Here is a 24,603-nt window from a genome sequence, read left to right on the forward strand (position 1 = left end):
AGGGCTAGAGAGAAGTCCTAGACACCTTGCCAGTTCAGGGGACTTAGTTGGCAGAGGAATTTCTCCGAATCAACATTCTGAAGCTCCAAGTGATTTAGTTGTCCCCACCCTCTGTTTATTATCACACCTAATATATATTTTCTGCAAAAGTGAAGTACGATGCAAGTGTAAAGTGTTATTTTTGGTTTTTTTTTTGCTAGTGTCCTGTCCCTCCTGAAGGCAGCAGTATAACCCAGTTGTCTTAGGGTCCTTTCACACTAGCGGACCGTTCGTCCGTTCATTACAAGTCCGTTAACTGACTTGTAATGAATCCCTATGGGATCGCGTCCGTTAGCGGATGGAGCATCCGCTAGCGTCCGCGTCCATCGGGATCCGCTTTTGCGAACGGAAGAAACCCTATTTTTCTTCCGTTCGGCGGAACGGATCGGATGCAGATGGACAGACGGGGTCCGTCTGCATCCGATCCCCCATAGGGGAGAGCAGAGATAGGGCGGTCTCTGCACTGTGTGCAGGGACCGCCCTATCCGCCGACAGCTCAGCGGGGATTCCCGCTGAGCTTTGGCGGACACACGGAGCGGACCCAAAAACGGTCCGCTCCGTGTGAAAGAGCCCTTAGAATAACTGGATCCTGTGTTCCTTAACCACTTCAGCCCCGGGCCATATTGCTGGTCAATGACGCGGTCGTGTAACGTGGCTCCCAAACAAAATTGGCGTCCTTTTTTCCCCACAAATAGAGCTTTCTTTTGGTGGTATTTGATCACCTCTGCGGTTTTTATTTTTTTGCGCTATAATTAAAAATAGAGCGACAATTTTGAAGAAAAATTATATTTTTTACATTTTGCTGTAATCAATATCCCCTATATATATATATATATATATATATATATATATATATATATATATATATATATATATATATATAATTATATATATATATATATATATAATATAATATAATTAGGGTTGTCCCGATACCACTTTTTTAGGACCGAGTACAAGTACCGATACTTTTTTTCATGTAGTCGCCGATACCGAATACCGATACTTTTTTTAAATGTCATGTGACAGTTTTCAAACCACAATACAGACTAAGGATATTTTCTTTAGAATTATGAAGAACTCTAACTCAAGACATTATAAAAGAATAAAAATGAGTAAAAATGTTTTATTTGCTTGTCACGCAGTAGTAAAAAACTCAAAGAATTTTCATAGAACATGTTGATAAATACAAAAAAAGTATTCTATTTAGGTATCGGGAGCATTTGCGCGAGTACGAGTACTCCCGCAAATACTCGGTATCGGTCCCGATACTAGTATCGGTATCTGGACAACCCTAATATATATATATATATATATATATATATAAAAAAAATTCCTTATTTTAGTCCGATGCGTATTCTTCTACATATTTTTCGTAAAAAAATCGCAGTAAGCATTTGATTGGTTTGTGCAAAAGTTATAGTGTCTACAAAATGGGGCATAGTTTTATGGCATTTTTATTAATAAATTTTTTTTTTTTTAGTAGTAATGGCGGCGATCAGCTCCCCTTCTTCTTCTTTTTTTTTTTTTTTTTGTTCTCGCTCTGTAACGAGCAATCGCGCCCCTATTGGCTGCTGGGAGAGATGACTTATAGCTACGTGATCTTGCCCAGCAGAGCCGACCTGCCGCCGTTATACGTCGGCTGGTCGGCAAGCAGTTAATGGACTACAAAAATAGGATTTTGAGGCAAGACCGCCCTGTCTTTTCTCCGCTCTCCCCTAAGGGGGTGTTCGGATGAACACGGACTGTCTGTCCGTATTCACCCGATCTGCTCTGCAGACGGATGGAAAAATAGGCTTTTCCTCCGTCTGCAGAATCGGAGGATTGCAAACCCAGATGAGATCGGGTGTCAGCAGATGTTCATCCGCTATTTCATAGGGATCAATGCATGTCCCTTTTTCATCCGTACACGGATGGATGAAAAAGCGGACATACGGTCCACACATGTGAAAGGGGCCTAACTGATACCTCTAACTAAAATCTTGTGTAACCAATCGCCTTCAGAAGTCACCTAATTAGTAAATGTGGAGTCCACCTGTGTAATTTTTTTTTTTTCTTGGTATAAATCTAATATCTAACAGCTTGATCTATTTTGCAAAGAGGAATGGGCAAAAACGTCACTCTAGATGTGTAAAGCTGGAAGAGAGATCCCCAAAAAGACTTGCAGCTGTAATTGCAGCGAAAAGAGGTTCTACTGACTGACTGAATACAAATGTGCGCCACACTTTTTTACATTCATTTGTAAAACGAAAATTGAAGTGGAAGGGAAATGATAAATGGTTTTCAATTATGTGTTGCTTTGTATTGATCTATCTCAAAAAATCCCAATAAAAAACATTTTGTTTTTGGTTGTAACATAACAAAATGTGGAAAACTTCAAGGGGTATAAATACTTTTCTAGGCTGTGTGTGTGTGTAATTTTTTCTTTTTTGGGGGGTGGTAAATTATGGGAAGTAGATGAATATAAGTTCACCGTATTCCTGGCCCTTCCCACGTTTCCTAACGGATTATATCTTGCAATACAGGCTCTCCTTACTTAATGGCCAAGTTGTTAAACAAATTGGTCGCTGATTGAGGGCGCCACCAGTAATCAATATTTTTAAGTATTCTTAACTACTGTACTGTATTCTGAAAAAAGGTCTAAACACAAAGCTCCAACTCAATAACATTTGTTTTAATTTGCATAAGTACAGTACATTAACGACACAAATCCTGTACAATGATGTACAGTGCCCAAAGAGCTGGTCACAAGTATGAGCGGTTGTTAATTAAACGAGTAAGTTTTTAAACGAGGAGACCAACAAAACTACAGTCAGAATGGTCAACTCCAGAGATTCTGCATTAGGCTGGGTTCACACTGGCCCGACAAACGCTCAGACATTGGAAGATCATGTCGCATGACGTGTGAAAAATCAATGATTCTCCATTGTTAAGACACAACTTTCATCCTACTTTTCTCTGCGACATCAGTCCTACATTGGTCCTACATCCATCTGACTTTCATGAACGGGATACGACTTTGCTCCGACTTTGATAGTCTGACTTGTTCTTTGACCAATCAAAACAATCCCGGTGGGAGATAAATTCTTTTTACTGCTGCTGTAATCTCAATGTCGGATGTTACAAGTCAGATGTTTAGGACAAGGATCCTACTTTGATCCTACTTTAATTATATTCAATGGGCTGAAGTAGGATCAAAGTCGGACCAAAGTAGTACAGGGAGCAATTTCAAAGTCGGACCGACTTGTGTCGGACCAGTTAAGACAGCTCTCATAGGGAAACATTGATTTTCACACGTCATGCGACATGAGCTCCCAATGTCGGAGCGTTTGTCGGACAAGTGGGAACTCGTCTTAACTGGTTAGACACAAGTCGGTCCGACTTTGAAAATGCTCCCTGTACTACTTTGGTCTGACTTTGATCCTTCTTCAGCCCATTGAATATCACTGAAGTCGAAACAAAGTAGGATCCTTGTCCTAACCAATCCGACATGGTGATTACAGCAGCAGTAAAAATAATTTAGCTCGCCCTGGGATTGTTTTGATTGGTCAAAGAACAAGTCAGACTATCACAAAGTCCGATCAAATTAGTATCCTGTTCATAAAAGTCGGATGGATGTCGGAACCAATAGAGGACTGATGTCGCAGAGCAAAGTAGGATGAAAGTCGGATGACTGTCGTGTAGTATCAGTGTGAACCCAGCCTTACTAGCTGCCACATGCAATTATTATCGTCCTGATAAATGTGCTTGTAGATTTCGTGCTGGCCACCTTTCGCACTGTTTCGTCTAAGGGCACTTTCACCTTTCGCACTGGGGTGGGGGTGCTATCCTATCTGACCACAACTTCAGCTTTGTTGAAGTGAGGCTAGAGCAAGCATCCTAATCAATATATTCTGCTTTGGCAATGTCATTTCATGCCCTGTCCTGCATTATCGCAATCTTGTAATTTATTGTCATCGTAATTGTATGGCACTGAACTTTCATATACTCGCCATATCTGCTCTTGAGCATTCGCCATGATCTAGCCTGCAGCATTGTTAGAGTAGACTTTGCTAGTGGTAAGAAACTGTTTATGCATAAAAAATGACATACAATTTACATAAATATGTGCATTTCTATTGATGTCTAAGGAGCCAAAAAGAATTGAATTAAAAAAGAATTGACTGCAACTTTTCAATAGGCCTACTGCACCATAGATGATATGAATTCTACTGTCATGCATTGTGAGATGGCAGAAGCATTACAAAGCCCACTAGTGAGACTGGGACTTTATGAAGATATATGCACACTAGATTGTTTAGAATATCCACAAAGGTAATCAAGACCATTCAAAGAGCTGCTGCCCCTTGGATAAGATGCTGCGTACACACTATAGATTAGTCTGATGAAAACGGTCAATCAGACCGTTTATCAGACCAAACCGATCGTGTGTGTAGGCCCCATTGGTTATTTATCCATAGGTTATAAAAATAGGAACTTGTTTTAAAATTGTCTGATGGATAAAAAACCTATAGAAAAAAACTATCGTCTGTGGGTACGTCCATCTGTTAAAAATCCACGCATGCTCAGAATCAAGACGACGCATTAAACTTCATTTTTTTTCAGCACGTCGTTGTGTTTTACGTCACTGCGTTCTGACACGATCGTTTTTTAACTGATGTGTAGGCGCGACTGATCATCAGTCAGCTTCATCGGTTAACTGATGGAAAAATCCATCAGACCATTTTCATCAGACTAACCTATCGTGTGTACAGGGCATTAGTTTGTCTATTGATTGAAACCCCTCAGTATCTTGGAGATGCCCAGCGATGATTTTTTTTTCTACATTTGAAGGGTTCATGCTTACTGGTTAAAATGCTTTCACAGCAGTTTTGTGTTTTGCCTGTAGAAGCAGCTCAAGATTAGAGGTCGACCGATATGGGTTTTTCTCTGGCCGATTCCGATGCCGATATTTCAAAATTGGGGCGGCCGATGGCCGATATTTGCGGCCGATTTTTTTTTTTTTTTTTTATCTCAGAAAATCTAGGTTGGGGAGGAGGTTATTGTTTAGGGTGGAGAGGTGGAGTGCAGCCTATCGATGTCCATCAGTGCCCACCAATGCAGCTCACCAGTGTAGCCTATCAGTGTCCATCAGTGCCACCTCATTAGTGTCCACCAGTTCAGCCTGTCAGTGCACCCCTCATCAGTGCCTACCAGTTCAGGCCATTAGTGTCCATCAGTGCCACCTCATTAGTGCCCACCAGTGCAGCCCATCAGTGCCACCTCATAATTACAGAGAGGTGGTTGTGGAGGAGGGGGGTACAGAGAGGTGGTTGTGGATGAGGGGGGTACAGAGGTGGCTGTAAAGCTACCTCTCTGTACCCACTCCTCTACAGCCACCTCTCTGTACCCCACTTCTCTACAGCCACCTCTCTCTGTACCCGCCTCCTCCACAGCCATGTGTTGTGGAGAGGGGTGGATGGTGCTGGGCGTGGGTGGAGATGCGTTGTGGAGAGGGGTGGGAGGAGATGCGTTGTGGAGAGGGGTGGGTGGTGCTGGGCATGGGTGGGGATGCATTGTGGAGAGGGGTGGGTGTGAATGCATTGTGGAGTGGGATGGATGGTGCTGGGCGTGGGTGGGGATGCATTATGGAGAGGGGTGGGTGTGAATGCATTGTGGAGTGGGATGGATGGTGCTGGGCGTGGGTGGGGATGCATTGCGGTGATGCATTGTGGAGAGGGGTGGGTGGGAATGCGTTGTGGAGAGGGATGGATGGTGCTGAGCGTGGGTGGGGATGTGTTGTGGAGAGGGATGGATGGTGCTGGGCGTGGGTGGGGATGCGTTGTGGAGAGGGGTGGGTGGTGCTGGGCATGGGTGGGGATGCATTGTGGAGAGGGGTGGGTGGGGATGCATTGTGGAGTGGGATGGATGGTGCTGGGCATGGGTGGGGATGCATTGTGGTCATGCGTTGTGGAGAGGGGTGGATGGGAATGCGTTGTGGAGAGGGATGGATGGTGCTGGGCGCGGGTGGGGATGTGTTGTGGAAAGGGATGGATGGTGCAGGGGATGCGTTGGAGTGGGGTGGATGGTGCTGGGTGGGGATAAAGATGATTGTGTTGCATTGTGAAGATGGATGAGGATGACTCTGTGTGGGGATGAGTTACATTGTGAGAAGGATCTCCACAATGTATCTAATTTCCACCCAAATTCATCCTCACCCATTTTCTCAATGCCAGCCTCAGCCAGGTTTCCCTTTTAAAAGGAGTTTTAATAAATTCTGCAGGGGGGGCACAGTAGCACATAATTTGGGCAACTTACCCTCCATACATGCTGGTATCATAATCCAATTCTGTCTGCATGCACCTAATAGGCTAGGTGCATACTGATGAGCTGATCAGCCAATCATTGTTTAGAACTTGGTGTAATGCCAGCAGGCTCCGCCCCAGCAGGGAAGGTAGACCTTCCTGCTGGGGGGAGTTACATTAGTCAGGCGGCAGTTGTAAGCCAATGATTGTTTGTTTCTCCCTGTCCCTAATACAGCAAGCCGAGGGAGGGGGCGGGGCACGGCTGGCGGCGCAATGCCAGTGAAATCTATGTCCCTTCTGTGGTGGCCGTGCAGATGGAGGAATCAGATACATGGGAGTGGGGTCAGTACTGCAGGGCAGGCGGCCATGCGGGCCGGACACTTTAGCCGCGAATTGGCCGATTCTTTCACAAGGATCGGCCGATGCCGATTTCACAAAAACGGCCAAATATCGGCCGATATATCGGCCGACCGATATATCGGTCTACCTCTACTCAAGGTTATCCTGTGTCCATAGACATTAGGACGATTTTGGAGGCATATTTTGAGCTCAGTGTTTCGAGGTAGAAAAAAAAAACTAAACCTGCCTGTGTACAAAAATGCTCTACATGAGCATTTTTTTTGCCAAAGAAACTGGCATTTTATGAAGCCTTGCTAAATTCTAAAGTATATAGAATTTGTGGAAACTCTTCTGTTGACTTTAGCAGGGTGGAAGCTACCTCAAGTGAGGGCACAAGGCATGTCAGTTTGACTCTTTAAATCTGACTCTGATCATCATTTTGGACAAGGATTGAGCAGGTCTACTTGAAACAGAAGATCATATCTATTTTGGGACAGCAAGAGAAACCAAGACCCTGTTGGCCAATGGCATGCTGGCAAAAGCCAAGATTTTATTTTTTTCTAAATTTTGAGAGCAGAATCCTCAAATTTGGGCCTCTGGGTGAGAAAACATAGATTGGGCAAAAGTTCCATTAGATGGCACAGGCATCCTGACTTGTATACAGACTACCGAGTAAGGTGCGCTTTAAATGTGTGATGCCCTTTGAATCTACCGTCTAGGTTCTCGTGCCAGAAAGATCTTTGGTTAGCAGATGTCCTTTAGGCTTCATTTCCATGGATGTTTTTACAGCCACTTTTCTGAGCTTTTTTTGCAGCTTAAAAACGTCTCTCCATGTTAGTCTATGGCCTCATGCCCACCATGACGTTTTTGAGCTGTAGATGGCTGAGCCGTTTTTAAGCTGCAAAAAAAAAAAACAGGACCAGTGCGTTCTGAAGCTCCAGCCTTAGAGCTGTAAAAACGCCAGACGTTAAACGCTAAAAAATGCTACCGCTGCGTTTTTGAGCTCCAGCTTAAAAAAAAAAAACATGGACAGACGTTTTTAAGCTGTAAAAAGGGCTAAAAAAAGTGGCTGTAAAAACTAGAGGTAGACCGATATATCGGTCGGCCGATATATCGGCCGATATTTGGCCGTTTTTAAGAAATCGGCATCGGCCGATTATTGTAAAAAAATCGGCCGATTTTCGGCTGCCACGCTAAACCCCGCTCCACCTCCAGCAGCACAAGAAATTAATCCTTCAGCCTGGTAGCCTGCACACCGACCCCCCCCCCCCTCTACCTCGGCGGGCTGTACTGTAGCATAAAGCAAACTTGTCACAAGCCCGAGCAACTGCAGTAGTTGTCTGCGCGAAGAGATCACACTTGTTATGCTTCCTGCATGCTGGGACGGTGGCGGGATTACTGAACATAGGCTCTAGGCCCATGTTCAGTAATCCCGCCACCGTCCCAGCATGCAGGAAGCTTTTGTGATCTCTTCGCGCAGACAACTTGTACTGCAGCTGCTCGGGCTTGTGACAAGTTTGCTTTCTGCTACAGTACAGCCCGCCGAGGTAGAGGGGGGGGGGGGTCGGTGTGCAGGCTACCAGCAGCGTGGCTGAAGGATTCATTTCTCATGCTGCTGGAGACTGGGGTAATGTACAGTATTCCTATCATCTCTGATAGGTGCCTCGGCTCTCTAGTGATTGTACATAGTACTCCAACTCACATGGGAGCTCACAGGTGTCATCCAATGGACAGTGTGTACATGTCAGAGCACACCCCTCTCCTGTATACACACTCATTTTATATATATCCATCCCCACCCACGGCCAGCTCCATCCATCCACCCCCCTCTACAAAGCATCTCCCACCAACGGCCAGCTCCATCCATCTCCCCCTCCACAATGCATCCCCCACCCACGGCCAGCTCCATCCATCCACCCCCTTCCCTCCATCCACAGCCAGCACCATCCATCTCTTCCCCTCCACAACACATCCCCCCTCCACGGCCAGCAGCATCCAGCCATCCCCCTCCACAACGCATCCCCCACCCACGCCCAGCACCATTCATCCACCCCCCTCCAGAATGCATCCCTCAGGCACAGCCAGCACCATCTTTCCCCCTCCACAACGCATCTCCCACCCACGCCCAGCACCATCCATCCTCCTCAATGCATCCCAATCCAAAAATCGGCCCAAAATATCGGCCGCAAAAATCGGCATCATATATTGGCCATCGGCTGCCCCGATTTCTAAATATCGGCATCGGCATCGGCCAGAGAAAAACCCATATCGGTCGACCTCTAGTAAAAACATCCATGGAAATGAAGCCTTAGATTTGTCCTAGATCTTAATGCCACGTACACACGATCATTTTTTGGCATGAAAAAAATGTTTTAAAAAAATGTCATTTAAAATGATCGTGTGTGTGTGTGTGTGTGGGCTTCACATCATTTTTCGGGTTCTGAAAAACGACAAATTTTTTAACGTTTTAAACTATGTCGTTTTTCGGGTTGTAAAAAATGATCCTGTGTGGGCTAAAACGACGTTAAAAACCCACGCATGCTCAGAAGCAAGTTATGAGACGGGAGCGCTCGTTCTGGTAAAACTACCGTTCATAATGGAGTAGGCACATTCATCCCGCTGTAACAGACAGAAAAGCGTGAATCGTCATTTACTAACATGGAATCAGCTAAAGCAGCCCCAAGGGTGGCGTCATCCGCATGGAACTTCCCCTTATAGTGCCGTTGTACGTCACCGCGCTTTGCTAGAGCATTTTTTTAAAACGATGGTGTGTGGGCAACGTCGTTTTAAAGATGAAGTTGGAAAAACAACGTTTTTTCTACATGCCAAAAAATGATTGTGTGTACGCGGCATTACATCTACCCTTCTTCCTCAAACCCAAGCAGTATACTCATTATCAGCATTATCATTATTGGTTCACAATCTTATTGCTCATCAGTCAGCACCTGGCCAAATTTAGTCCAGAAAAAGAAAAACCAAGGGCCTTGAGAGACTGTGTGCTTTGCATGGGAAATGGTCGTGGTCTGGGTGGCTTTAATCTCCTTTAACTGTTTTTTTAGATTTTTGCGTGGCATGCTGTGGCTATGGCCCAGAGTGGCAGAAATGCGTCAGCGTACCCGTTGAGCTGTTCAACCATTTAGAAAATAAAAAGGGGTCAGCATATATCAGGGGAGGACAATTCCTCTCCGAATATAGGGATTTTTATGTGAGGTGTTTTGCTCTAATATCTAAGGTAGGCGCACAAAACACAAGGTTTTGGTAGTATCAAAAAATAATTTAATTATATAAAAATATAAAGTATCATATTTCATACAGTTATTGACATAATAAGATATATATGATCAAAACCACATTTTCATGATAAACAAAATAAAGGGGAGACAGGTTATTTAAAGGAAAGTTGATGCGAGTTTGCCAACTAGTTTCGCACTAGATGTGCTTCGTCAGGGCTTGCATAATATTCCTGTTCCTTTAATACATGTAGTGGTCACTTCCGTTAAAAAGCTCTGAGAACCGGGCAGAGAAGCCTGCCTAAGGATCAGCGAGGGAGCACCTGATGCAGTTTAGGAAATCAGCTAATCCACTAGTAATCAATGGAAGCCAGATCCACTTGATTTGGGCTGGTGCGGACAATGAAATGTTTGTGAGGAGTTCACCACAAGGAGGAAAAGATACAGATAACAAGTCGTTGTATCTATATCTTTCCTCAATATTTGGCAGGGTCAAACTCAATGCCGCCAGAAGGGTCCAACGGGGCCCCCAAAAGGTCTCCAAAAGACTCCACAATCAAAGGGTAAATATCTTAAATGGCCAGCGGTGAAGATAATATAGTGATGTGTCCTGTTGTAGTCAAGGGATATATAATGCCTCAGTTGTGATAAAATTAGAGGTAATACTAACAAAATGGTCCGGGAATAGTACCATATGTTTCCACTTAATTTCTTTGCTGGGTAGTAATAGCATAAGGATAGGTGAGGCAGTATGCTAGCGTCTCGCATGTGGTTGTATAGTCCTCCCTTCAGCCATCCAGGTCAGCGTCAACCATTTAATTAAGGATACTGAGGCTCTTTACTGGCGTGTGTGTGTTTTTTATTTTTTTATGACATGCTGTGGTTTCCCTGGATTTTGTGTACCTGGACTGAGCCCTGGTTCACACTGGGCTGCGGGAGTGAAGCCGTGCGAGTTCAGCTGAACTCGCACGATTTCTCTCCAGCTGGCTGTCTCGATTTCGGCCGCGATTTAAGAGACATCTGTGCAGGTTTCTGCACAGATGTCAATGTAAATCGCGGGCCGAAAATCGCAAAAAGTAGTACAGGAACTACTTTTTGAAATATATACGACACATATGCGGCGTCGCACCGATTTAGGACGGTGTCATTGCCGGCAAATGCTGCCGATTTGAGATGCGATTTCACATTTGAAATCGCATCTCAAATCAAAGAAAATCGTACCCAGTATGAACCTGGGCTGAGTGAAATAAGCAATTTTTTTTTGAGGAAATAAGCAATTTTTACAGAGGAAATCGTTATAGATCTCTAAGGGCAACCTCTTCCATACACACATGGCTGTGTTCCCTCCAGAAACCCTTGTAGTGAGTGACACATCCATTTGCTTTTGGTTCATGGCCATATTTAGCCCTGCCTTATGCTTTCTGGATTGGCCCCTGTCACCAAAACCCTCCCACTCTAGGCCGTTGTGCCTGGGAGGGGAGTGTGTGGGACACAAGTGGAGGGTTAAAGTGGATGTAAACTCATCCTTTCTAAACTACTGCCATAGTGCTGATCTATAAGGATATACATGCCTCCTGCATGTATTCTTACCTGTGAAATGTCTCCCTTCTGTCTGTTATGAGACCTGAAAAACTGCAGATTCTGTGGGTGGACTTGTGATGTCAGTAGACTCTCCGCCCATCTCTACACTCCCCTTGTCAAAATGCATTTTTTCCTTTGTATTTCTTATACTGAATTCTGCTATGATCACTAACATCCAGAAAAGTAACCACATGACTTCAGAAAAGGAGTGGGGGTGGGAATTAAAAAATAATGCCTTTTTTCAGGCCAGTGCATGAGATATGTGAATAACCTGTCACTCACCGCAAGGGGGCAGAACAGACTAAGGTTTTTCTCTGTACGTCCATTTTTTATTTCACTGAACAATAAAGAGGATCGCTCAAAGCTGGATTAACTCTGTGTGGCATCAACAACAACAACAAAAAAAAAAATCTGGTTTACATCCACTTTAACCTCCCTGGCGGTAAACCCGAGCGTGACTCGGGGTTGGTTTTCAATGCTAAAATCGGTATCCCCGAGTCACGCTCGGGGTGGACGTGCAGCGGCGCGGCTTACCTTTCGCTGGATCCACAGGCAAATTACTTACCTTGTCCCTGGATCCAGCGATGCCACCCCGCTGTGTGAGCGAGCGGGTCCTCCTCGCTCGATTCACAGTCCCCGTGTGCCGCCGATCTCCGTTCCCTGTGACGTTAAGACGCAAGGGAGCGGAGAACGGCGCCAAATTCAAAAAAGTAAACAAACACTTTACATACAGTATACTGTAATCTTATAGATTACAGTACTGTATGTAAAAAATACACACCCCTTGTCCCTAGTGGTCTGTCCAGTGTCCTGCATGTACTTTTATAAAAATAAAAAATGTCATTTCTGCCTAAAAACTGTAGATTGTCAAAGTGTCCCTTTATGTCAAAAATGGTTTTAGATCAGCTAGAAAACAGCGATAATAAATTATAATCACTTGCAGAAATGTGCGATAGCGATTTGTGGGGAAATTCGTCATAAAAAAAAAAAAAATGACAGCGACAATTCTGCAACTGAGCAAATTTCAGTGATTTTGAGTTGATTACATTATTGAATAATTTTTATTATAATTATATTATTATTTGTTATAATTATTTATTATATTATAATTTATAATTTTGTTTTAAAAAAAAAAATCATATCCGGGATGCCTACAAGACTCTTGCTTGGTCAGATTTAAGTGAGTTATTTCTAAAAATTACAGGCCTACAGTATAAAATGCCAAATTTCCTTGCAAAATAATTGTACCGCTTTTGGTACGTAATTCCAGACAGAGTCATACCGCCAGGGAGGTTAAGGAAGTGTTTTTTTTTTTTTTTTACTTCAAGGCATCAGAGTAACTATACATCCTTTGGATTTTCAACAGCTCACAAACCAGTTTTGTTATGGATTTTCCCAACTGTGACTGAACAGTCTAGAAATCTGCAGACCAGGCATATAAAAAAAGAACCCCTGTTCCTGCTCCCCTGATAAGGGGTAGAACTGTTTTTGAGATTTCACTGGATGATGTCACACATTACTGGTATGGAGAATACTCTCGGGACCTGTAAACCAACGTCTTTGATGTCCTTTCTTTTCGTTCCAATAAGGAACCCTTTTGTTTTAGGAGGTGCATGCAAAATCCCCATCCATTCTGCCCAGAAGTACCTTCATGACTGCTGGGTCTTACTAGACCTGGGGCACCTGGCACTAAATCTGGGGTATGTGCTTTCTGAAAATCCATTTTTACAGCAAGGCAAGAGCATGCAATATTTTAATCATATTTAAAAATAGTTTTAATTTTACTTTTTATTTAATTTTATTGTGTTTTACTTACTCCATTGTTCCCATTCTGAAATAATTTACTATGTTTTGCAGATTATGTCTACTTTGAAAACTCTTCAAGTAATCCTTACTTGATAAGAAGAATAGAGGAACTTAACAAGGTATGAGTTAAGGTTAACACACGTCTTAAGTATTGCTTGCAGAATGCTACATTTATGGCCATTTATGTATATATTTTAAAAATGTTGGCAATGTCTTTGATATCGATGCAACAAGTTCATTGCATTTGTTAACCAAAAGAGTCATTACAATTCCATCGAAGCTTTTTTTTAAGGTAGTCTCCTTTCAAAAGGTGGTGTGTGTGTGTGTGTGGTTATTTTTTTTATTTTTGTAAACCAGCAGCTTTCATTATAGTCAATGGTGAGCTCACCATCGATATCCTTCATGCACTTGCTTCTATGTGATGACAATCCTCTCTCAAATTGTACTCCTGTTATAAGTGGCTGTGCTGATTACAATCTGTGCAATCTTGGTCTACTGTTGTCACAATCACAAAGCCAGATCGGAGCAATGATGAGCAACCCACACTGGTGTGTGTGAGTACAGGTGAGGATATCGGCGGCATTGAGCTGCTAAAAAAGATGAACAAAATGTGAACATATTATTATTTTATGGGAAGAAAATGCCAGTTATTTGTTGCATAGTTAGGGTTTACAATAAATGGACACTCCAGTTTCATCTACACAGCTTTCCTACTATATTATGCTTTGTCAAAATAATCGTACATTAAGTTTATATGCGAATGAGTGGAGCATTTCCCCCCCCCCCCCCCAATTCGGAGAGGTGATGCAAAACATTTTTGAGGAGTTCTAGTGCAGTAAAGCATTTTTTTTTCTCTGGATTGGACAGTTAGTTTTTTTTTAAATGGGAACCTTCTTTCCCAGTCATAGCTTATTTAACTAGAGCAGTGAGTGTGATGTGGGCTTTTCTCTATTGGGCTTCAATTGCTCAAGTTTTTAAGGGGGCAACTCGATCTCTTTTAGATAAAATGTCAGTCTGTAGAACAGCAAGAAGTTGGCTGTTCCAACTGTGGATTTGGAGATCTTTTTTCCCTTAATAAAACACTGACTTTACTTAATGAAGATGCTCAGATGTTTAAGAATCCCACTGACAAATGTTCAAAGCCTGTGCCAAGTCTTTTCACTAGCAGGCCTGCTATGTAACCTGTCATATTCATGAAGGGCATCTGTCAAAGCTTAAGTTTCATCTGGTAATACACTCAGCCTTTTCTTGTTTGATTAAGAGTTCTCTGTCTGAAAAGGGTGGCATCGGTGCATGTTACAAGAGGGCACTATCAAGTGATGGTTTTAAACGTCCACTGTTTATCCTCATGATCTCTGTAGCGCTAAAGCGTCACCTGGAGATCTTGTCGTGTTGACACATTCAATGTAGATGGGGACATCCTCCCATCATGCCTTTTTGTATTCTGACAGTGGTTTAACCTCTTAAAGTATGTATGCATTAGGATAAAAAGCTTTCTGTGTGCAGCAGCCCCCCTAATACCTGCGTGAGCCCCATCTCTATCGAGTGATGTCCATGAGTGCCTTGGGAATCTGGGGCTTTCCCTCCTGATTGGCTGAAACACAGCAGTGCTGCCACTGGCTCCCGCTGTTGTCCGTCAGTAAGCCAATGAGGAGAGAAATTGGGGGCATGGCTGGGCCACAGCTCCGTGTCTGAATGGACAGAGGGAGAGCTGCAACTTGGCTCGGGTGCCCCCATAGCAAGCTGCAGGAGGGAGGGGCCAGGAGAGCCAAAGAGGGACCAGAGAATGTAAGTATAACTTGTTATTTTTATAGAAAAGAAACAGACTTTACAGTCACTTTAATGACCCAGCCCTTTTCTGACATTTGTTGTTTACAAGTAAAAATCTGTATTTTTTTTGCTAGAAAATTACTACGAACCCCTAAACAATATATGTGTAATTTTTTTTTTTTTTTTTTTTTAAGCAGAGACCCTACAAAATAAAATGCCGGTCTTTGCAATATTGTATGCCACACTGTATTTGCGCAGCAAATGCAATTTTGTTGGCGAATATACACGTTTAATAAAAAAAAAACCACAATAGTTTCCCCAATTTTTTGTAGAATGTCAAAGATGTCACGCAAAGTAAATAGATGCCAAACATGTCATGCTTTAAAATTGCGCACACTTGTGGAATGGCGACAAATTACGGAACTTAAAAATCGGCGACATGTTAAAATGTAACCTGTAAAAAAAAAAAGAACATGGACACGCAGCTTGTTCCCAAAACTTGTCTCAAAACAGTGAGAAAGCGTGACCAAGACAAGAGCAAAAAATAAATTTGAGTCTGTCAGTCTGGAAGATATTACTGTTGGTACCACTGTCACTTCATGCTTTTTAAGATGGATACCCTGAAGACCCCCCTTTTAGGGGCTGTAGGATCTCTGTCTTACAGAAAGTGTACAATCCCTACAGGAGAAACAATTGGGATCCCTTTGGGTGCAATTCAGGCTTGGTATTAACATCCGTCTAGCTAAAACAGTATGTAAGGAACACAAACTCCCAGCTTACCCCCATCCCGAAAAAGAAAAATCACAATTGCGGGACAAATAACAAACTCCACCCGCTGACTTTCTGGCCCCCTTACTCGCAAACCATCGATCCAGTCATTGGCCTCCATAGGTGTATCAAAGAACCAAACAGTGCATTTGTGGGGAACCCGCAGTCTGCTGGGGTATAGGATGCTGTACTTGATATCCTTTTCTGTAAGCCGGCGTCTCACATCAAGGACATGCAGCGCTTCTGAACCTCAGCTGAAAAATCTGGGAAAAGCATACTTTGGTGTTTTTCATAGGGCAGTTCAGGGTGCTTCCGGGCCTCTGATAGGATCATATCTCTGTCACAAAAATTTAAGAACAGCACCAGGAATGGCCGTGAGGGTGCTCCTTCAGGGCGACTCTGTGGGCCTTTTCCACCACATAGGTGGGGGGGGGGCATGTTCGGTAGGCTCAGCAATCGTTTGAACAATGATTCAGCAAAGGCAGTCGGACAGGAGCCTTCAGCACCCTATGGCAGGCCCACAACGCGGATATTGTTGCGCCTTTGTCTATTCTCTGTCATCCACTTTTATGGACCAACTAACTCGCCAGCGACTGCAGATATGCAATTAGTGTGGCTTGAGACCCTTGCTGGTCTTCCACTGTGCCAATCCGACCCTTTGGCCTCCGAAGCCTCCCCCTGATTTTGTCTAAATCATGGCGGATCAGGGTACATTCAGATGCCACAAGTTCTACACGTACCATCAGCATGGTTTTGAAGCCCTCAATGGCCACCAATATAGGCTTAAGTTATTGATTCCGGGGCTGCCTCCACTGAGGGAGATAAAGGAGCGTCCTGCTCTTAAGAGGGAGACGCCATGACTGCAGGAGATCCCGCTGGGCTTGGCTGCTTCCCCCGTCCACGTTGTGCTCCGAAATCAGAGGGTAAAATGGCGCATAAAGAATTTGCGGCCTGCCTCTTCCCAGGGCGCTGTGGCTTCAGGTCTTTGTGTCTTAACCTGGCCCTTGGCATACATAATTGCGGTGACTGGAGGATCCAGGATGCTTGGAGAGGCAGAGGGATCCCCTCACGGCGAGAAATGAGTGGTTAATCGGGGTAATTGAACGGATTTGCACGGAGCTCAGAAGGAACACGTCTTCTCCGGCTCGCATCCCTGCCACGCCCACTCTGACTCTCTTTTGCTTGAGAAAAGCGTGCGCATGCTAGGAGTCAGTATGGTGCATGCTCTAAAATGCGTAGATGAGTATCTTGGGTCCTGTGATGTCACCAGCGCCACGGTTGTCCTAAGCTGCAGTTCATCGGGACAGGGGCCACTACGCAGTGGACTTCCTCCATGAGCTTCTGAGTTGCCAACGCAGCTTTCCCAGCGATACAGGCGGAATAACTCCATGGCGCCCCCGGACCATACATTACAGATGAGCCTATTTTTTAACCACTTGTGTGAGCAGCGCAAATTAGGGGCGTAATGAATTTTACTTGTTCTACACTTGGTGTCGCTTTTTCCTCCTCTGCTTCCTCCCCTATCTTCTCTCAGCTACAGCTCTTGGATCAGCCTGCCCAAGTGTTTGGACTACCAACCCATTTATATTTATTTTCATTTTACCAATCTCCCTATTCTGTGTGTAGTGCAGTGTACCTGCCGTTTTCCTGCTGATTAGCTGCACTTTTCCATAGATTTCTATTGTGTACCACGGTTTTGGTGTGTTTACCAAGAACGCAACCAAAAGTACCTGCATGCAGGACTTGTAATGCGCTTTCCAAAAGTGCACCAAAGCCACGGGACATAATAGAAGTCTATGGAAAAGGGCAACAAATATGTCCCATGGTTTTGGTGTGCTTTTTGAAAGCGCACCAAAAGTCCTGCACTCTCAGAAAACACAACAAAACCGTGGGACATAATAGATGTCTATGGGAAAGCGCAACTAACGCACACAAACAGCAGGTACACCGTGCTACAGCGCAGCAGATCGGCGTGAATCCACCCGAAAGAAAATGGCTTGAAAGAAAAATATTGTACAATACGAATTTAGTGCAGAGGAAGGAACAAGGACACAGGATTTCTGACAAGATCAAAAGGTATTTTTCTGTACTTGCTGAATTTGTGGCCTAAAACAGAAAACTAATGCCGCTAACCATATCTAAGGACTGTAACTCGACTTGTCACGGAAGATTTTTTGTGTAGCACAACAGAAAGATAAATGGCAATGTTTTTCAATTTAAATTGAATAGAAATGGCAGCGGGGCAGGCAAATATCATAATGGGACTGCAACTATCCTGATTGACTGGCCAGAGGGGACAGAGTACTCATGGCCCATAATTCCTAAATGTCCTCCAGGACAACTTCATGTCCCAATAGGTGAATAGATCTATTAATTACGAATGATCCAAATATGATCACAGATGTGGAAATACAGGACAAATTGGGATCTAGCGTGGATGATCACGTTTAGCTTAAACCATAGAAAAAGTAGGCAAGAGGGTGGTACAATAACATTTAAAACAAGCAAACTTTTCTGACCTGCGCTCAATACTACAAGACATCAGTTGAGACCAAATCCTTGAAACATAACATATTCAACACAGGTATCACATAGTGCATTCCAATAGGCAATAAATATAGAAGAGCGCAGGTTAAACCTGGGTGGCTAAATTGGACCATAAGTCTTATTAAAGAGAAAAAAATGGCCTTTAAAAATAATGTAAAGGGGTCATTGTCGGCATTCCAACACTACAAGGAATGCAGTACGTGTAAGAAACGCAATCAGGGTGGCTAAAAAAAGACTGACACATCTCGGAGGAGAGTAAAATGATTCCCCAAAATATTTTTAGATATTAACCGTAAAAGAACTGAGATCAGAGCACATTGGCCACATAAAAGACAATGAAGGGAGGATGGTTACAGATGACACAGAGAAGGCAACTGTACTAAATGATTTTCTCCTCCAGTCCTGGTTCATCCTCCAACTTTGCAGGATGTACCATTGTGGCTAACAAATGTTTGTCCTGAAAAGACTAGAAAAGCTTAACTCAAATCACCTGGACCGGATGGTTTACACCCGAAAGTCCTCAGAACTCCATCAGGTTATAGCCAGACCATAGTTCCTATTCTTTATGGACAGCATATTGACAGCAATGGTACCAGCAGTGTTGCTCATCTTCCTTTAAATTAGTTACAGTTACAAATTACTTGTCTGAAAAAGTAATTGAGTTAGTTACTCAGTTACTACATTGGCAAAGTAATTAGTTACTCAGCAAAGTAACTGACTTTTTTTTTTACCGGCGTATGACGACCCCCTAATTTTCCAGCTAAAATTTTGGTTTTGTGATATACTCACTGTATAAGACAACCCATCACTGTGCCATCTGTAACATGCCTCACTGTGCCATCATACATGCCTCGCTGTGCCTGTAACATGCCTCACTGACAGTGAGGCATGTATGATGGCACAGTGAGGCATGTATGATGGCACAGTGAGGCATGTGTGATGGCACAGTGAGGCATGTATGGTGGGCGTCACTACCCCTGACAATGCCCTTGTCTGCTGTTCTTTCCAGAAGTATGGTGCCGTTTGTGTTCAGGCCTTATCTAGTGTCTACAATCACTTCTTGGGCTGAATTAATGGTTCAGAGATGACACCAGCATGTAAATTCTAGTTCCTGCCTGTTTTATTACCATTGTGTCTTCTTATAGGGAAGATGTCTGCTCACTACTTTCAATGTGAGACTAGTCTCACATTCAAAGTAGTGAGCAGGCATCTTCCCTATAAGAAGACACAATGGTAATGATACTGCCAGTGTGCCCATCAATTGTCGCTACTGTGCCCCATCAAATGCTGCCAGTGGTCCCATCAATTAGCGGTACTGTGCCACATCAAATGCTGGGGGGGGATGTGTAGCCAGATGGAGGGATGGAGCCAGGTGGATAGGAGGGGGGTGTAGCCAGGTGGAGAGATGGAGCCAGGTGGATAGGAGGGGGTGGAGGGATGGAGCCAGGTGGATAGGAGGGGGTGAAGCCAAGCGAAAGGGATGGAGCCAGGTGGATAGGAGGGGGTGTAGCCAGGTGGATAGGAGGGGGTGTAGCCAGGTGGAGGGATGGAGCCAGGTGGACAGGAGAGGGATGTGTAGCCAGATGGAGGAATGGAGCCAGGTGGACAGAAGAGGGATGTGTAGCCAGATGGAGGGATGGAGCCAGGTGGACAGGAGAGGGATGTGTAGCCAGATGGAGGGATGGAGCCAGGTGGATAGGAGGGGGGTGTAGCCAGGTGGAGAGATGGAGCCAGGTGGATAGGAGGGGGTGTAGCCAGGTGGAGGGATGTGTAGTCAGATGGAGGGATGGAGCCAGGTGGATAAGAGGGGGTGTAGCCAGGTGGAGAGATGGATCCAGGTGGATAGGAGGGGGGTGTAGCCAGGCGAAAGGGATGGAGCCAGGTGGATAGGAGGGGGGTGTAGCCAGGCGAAAGGGATGGAGCCAGGTGGATAGGAGGGGGTGTAGCCAGGCGAAAGGGATGGAGCCAGGTGGATAGGAGGGGGGTGTAGCCAGGCGAAAGGGATGGAGCCAGGTGGATAGGAGGGGGTGCAGCCAGATGGAGGGATGGAGCCAGGTGGATAGGAGGGGGTGCAGCCAGGTGGAGGGATGGAGCCAGGTGGATAGGAGGGGGTGTAGCCAGGCAAAAGGGATGGAGCCAGGTGGATAGGAGGGGGTGCAGCCAGGTAGAGGGATGGAGCCAGGTGTCTAAGAGGGGGGGGTGTAGCCAGGTGGATAGGAGGGGTGGATCCAGGCGAAAGGGATGGAGAGCCAGGTGGATAGGAGGGGCTGCAGCCAGGTGTATAAGGGGGGGGGGTGTAGCCAGGTGGATAGGAGGGGGTGGAGCCAGGTGGAGGGAGTCACACATCAGTGATAAGGTCTGACTAGAACTTGGAAACCTTCACCCCCAGCGCTTCCCCCCGACCAACTGACAAGTTCTTACCTTGTACACTTCTCTTCAGATCAGCTCCCTCCACATGGCAGCGGGCAGCAGTCAGTGTCACAAGTCCCAGGATTAGCAGATAAGGTCTCTTACAGGCTGTGAGTCACAGCTCATGCACGGGAGACCTCCTCCAGCTTGTCCCCCGTCCGATCAGCTGATCGGTTGGTTCCACCCCCGGGCTTCGGCAGACGACCGCGGAGAGGCTGGGTATGTAAGCAGGGCGGGCTGCAGGACCCAGCGTGTGTCCTATGGCTAGTCCATCCGGGTGTCTCTGTGCACAATGCCCCTCATCCTGCTCCTCCAATGGCTGCACGCCTGCACATCACCCAGGGAGGGAGGCGGGGCGGGCAGAGAGCTAACACTAACAGCTGCTGGACATTGATATGGTCGCGAGGGGGGGGGGACTGCCTGCTCCTTCTTCCAGACAGCCAGATGGAGCTGCGGGAGCCGCTTCCCACTACACTCCGCACCTCACCAGCCACCACCTGCCAGGGGGGAACCAATCTTCTTGAGGGGACAAAGCGGTTCTCACTCGATCCGATCGCAGGCATTTTTACTTGCAGTGTTTGGCTTCTACGGACATGAGAGTGAAAGAGCACAGTGCAGGCAAAATGTGACGTCACTGGTTGCTACACGCCAAGCGGGGCGGCCCTAGCAACCAGTGAGTTTAGCTTTGTTTAGTTACAAGTGGCAGGCTGGCTGGCTGTGGATACTCTATTGTCCCGGAATTTCGGTGCATCCCTAGTAATTACGGTAACGCAGCCCAAGTAATGGGAACGGCGTTGCCGTGAGGGGAAGAGTAATCTGGTAGATTACTCGTTACCCTCAAAAGGGGCTGCGTTAGGTAACGGCGTTTATTTAAACGCCGTTACTTACAACACTGGGTACCAGCTGATTGGAGAAAAGCCCATGTGGTACCAATATTCTAAAAAGGGTAGAGACATATACCAGGAAACTACCGGCCAGTCAGCCTAAGATCGATTGGTATGTAAACTGTTAAAGGGGAAAAGTGACACTATCCAAGAATTTGCTGATAAAAACTGTCTCCTCAGCAGAAATCGGCATAGGTTTACAGGAAGTCGGCTGCCAGGTCGGTGGATTTAGCAAATCTGGATTTTGCAAAAGCATTCGATACAGTTCCTCATAAATGCCTAATCAACAAACCCGAGGTTTGTAGGCATAGACCATAGTGTGTGTGTTTTTTTTTTTTTTTTTAACATGGATAGAAAACTGGTTACAGAGGCGTGTCCAAAGGGTGGTGATAAAAAACGTGTACTCAAACTGGTCTGGAGTGGTAAGTGGGGTACCCCCAAGGGTCTACCCTGGGACCAATTCTGTTTAATTCATTCATAAATGATATAGAGGTCAATAGCTCAATATCAGTTTTTGCGGACGACACAAATATAAGCAGGGCAATAACTACGTTTGGGATATAGAAATTTTACAGAAAAACCTGAATAAAATGGGGTTGGAAACTACATGGTAAATGAGGTTTAATGTTGAAAAATGTAAAGTGATGCACTTGGGGATATATAAATGCATTGCAAACTATTCACTAGGGGGAGAACCTCTGTGTAGAATCAAATATAGAGAAAGATCTGGGGGTCTTGGTAGAGGACAAACTGAGCAATGGCATTCAATGTTAAGCTGCAGCAAGCAAAGCCAGCAAACTATTAGGGCCAGATTCACGTATAATCGCGCAAATCTGCGGCGTCATAATGTATCACATTTACGTTACGCCGCCGCAAGTTTTACGGGCAAGTGCTTGATTCACAAAGCACTTGCCTGTAAAGTTGCGGCGGCGTAACGTAAATCCTCCAGCGCAAGCCCGCCTAATTCAAATGATCCGGCTAGGGGGCGTGGATCATTTAAATTAGGCACGTTCCCGCACCGAACGTACTGCGCATGCGTCGTCCCTAAAATTTCCCGACGTGCATTGCGCTAAATGACGTCGCAAGGACGTCATTGGTTTCGACGTTAATGGTGTCCAGCGCCATTCACGGACGACTTACGCAAACGGCGTAAATTTTCAAATTTCAAAGCTGGAACGACGGCCATACTTAACATTGACTGCGCCTCATATACCCAGGGGCAACTTTACGCGTTGCAAATCTTGCATAAACGTCGTAACTTGACTGCGTCGGTCGGGCGTACGTTCGGGAATTCGCGTATTTTGCTAATTTGCATACTCGATCGGGAAAACAACGTCTGCGACACCTAGCGGCGGAAAAAAAAAATGCATTTAAGATCCGACAGCGTGAGAGCCTTACGAATCGGGCGCATAGATACGACGGGCGGACTCAGAGATACGACGGCGTATCTCTTTTGAGAATCTGGCCCATAGCTTGTATAAAAAGGGGAATTTACTCCAGAGATAAAATTATTATTCTGCCACTTTTTTTTATAAATCTCTGGTCCAGCCACATCTATAGCATTCCGTCCAGTTCTGGTCACCAGTCCTCAGGAGGGATGTGGTGGAGTTCGAATGAGTCCAGAGAAGTGCATCTAAATTGGTAGGTGGATTGGAGGACCTCAATTACAAGGAACTACTGCAAGCACTGAGTTTGTTTTCCCTGAAGAAGAGATCCTTGAAAGGAGATATGATGGCAGTATACAAATACCTCAATGGTGATCCCAGCATAGGAAGGACACTTTTCAGTCTCAGGGAGTGTGAAGACACAGGGCCACACAATAAGATTGGAGATGAAGTGGTTTAACCTTAAGCTGTGTAGAGGATTTTTCAATCGGGGCGATAAGGATGTGGAACTCTCTTCCACAATTGGTGGTGCCAGTGGGGGATATTGATATTTTTGAAGGACTCTTTGATGTGCATCCTGGTGAACAAAATATACAGGGATATAGAAAATGATTATCAATACTGACACAAATGTACACCTACACAGGTTGAACTGGATGGACTATTGTCTTTGTTCAAACTTACCTACTACGAAATTGTGAAAATAATACTTCTTTTTTTTTTTTTTTTTTTCCTCTGTGTATTTTCTCATTGATAGACTGCAAATGGAAATGTGGAAGCAAAAGTCGTCTGTTTCTATAGGAGGAGAGATATATCCGGCACACTTATCTCTTTAGCAGACAAACATGCAAGTGAGTAAAATAGAATTCCATTTGGGGGCAGTTACTTCAAAATACAAAATGTTATGTTGAATATTTGTGTATATATGTGTATTATATAATATGTATTTGCATTCCCCCCCCCCCCATCTTTTTCTATCTATTAAATCCTCTGCCCTTGTTTGTTTTAACTTTGGATAGTAAAACATTCTTTTTTATTTTATTTTGCCAGTACATACCTTTTTATACAGTGCACTTCCTGTTTCTTGTCTGGAAAAAAGCCTAGGCTTATGACCTCATGCACATCTGTCTCTCTCACTCTCATGAGTTTGCCAGGAAGGGAGGGGGGGATGAATCATAAAAGGGCCAATGAGAGCTGTAAGTGTGTGTCTGTGTAAATACAGGAAGAAAATAGGCAGCAGCTTCAGCTGCCCACAGTTAAAATCAGGGCTGTGGAGTCGGTAGATAAATGTTCCGACTCAGTTTTTTGTACTATTAATATGTGAATGTATTTTATACATTCCTTAAAGGAAAGAAAGGCAACATACATGTCTTTACCATAGGAGTTTTTATAGCCTTAGCTGAATGGCAGCAGTTTTTCAAATGGTTTACAGCTTCAGTCTTGAACTGTTGACCCTCCATTCCCTTCATTTAACAAGTGTCTCTAGTCCTGCAAAAAAACATATTTACTTAATCCCTTATCAGTGAGAGGCTAGGTTACCCATGGGCGCTGCGTTCCCTGT

The 24,603-nt window shown here is 44.7% G+C and overlaps 1 protein-coding gene across 16 annotated transcripts in view; it reads left to right on the forward strand.

Annotated features, from left to right (window-relative positions):
• Positions 1 to 24,603, forward strand: part of MTA1 (metastasis associated 1) — a 290,526-nt gene that overhangs the window by 14,604 nt on the left and 251,319 nt on the right. For all 16 annotated transcript variants that reach the window (XM_040333257.1, XM_040333259.1, XM_040333258.1 and 13 more), the window contains exons 2-3: positions 13,331 to 13,398; positions 23,800 to 23,893. In XM_040333257.1, the coding sequence (XP_040189191.1) occupies positions 13,331 to 13,398; positions 23,800 to 23,893 (162 nt within the window). The remainder of the gene's footprint in view (positions 1 to 13,330; positions 13,399 to 23,799; positions 23,894 to 24,603) is intronic.

Source organism: Rana temporaria, chromosome 13 (assembly GCF_905171775.1).
Source record: "Rana temporaria chromosome 13, aRanTem1.1, whole genome shotgun sequence".
NCBI lineage: Eukaryota > Metazoa > Chordata > Amphibia > Anura > Ranidae > Rana > Rana temporaria.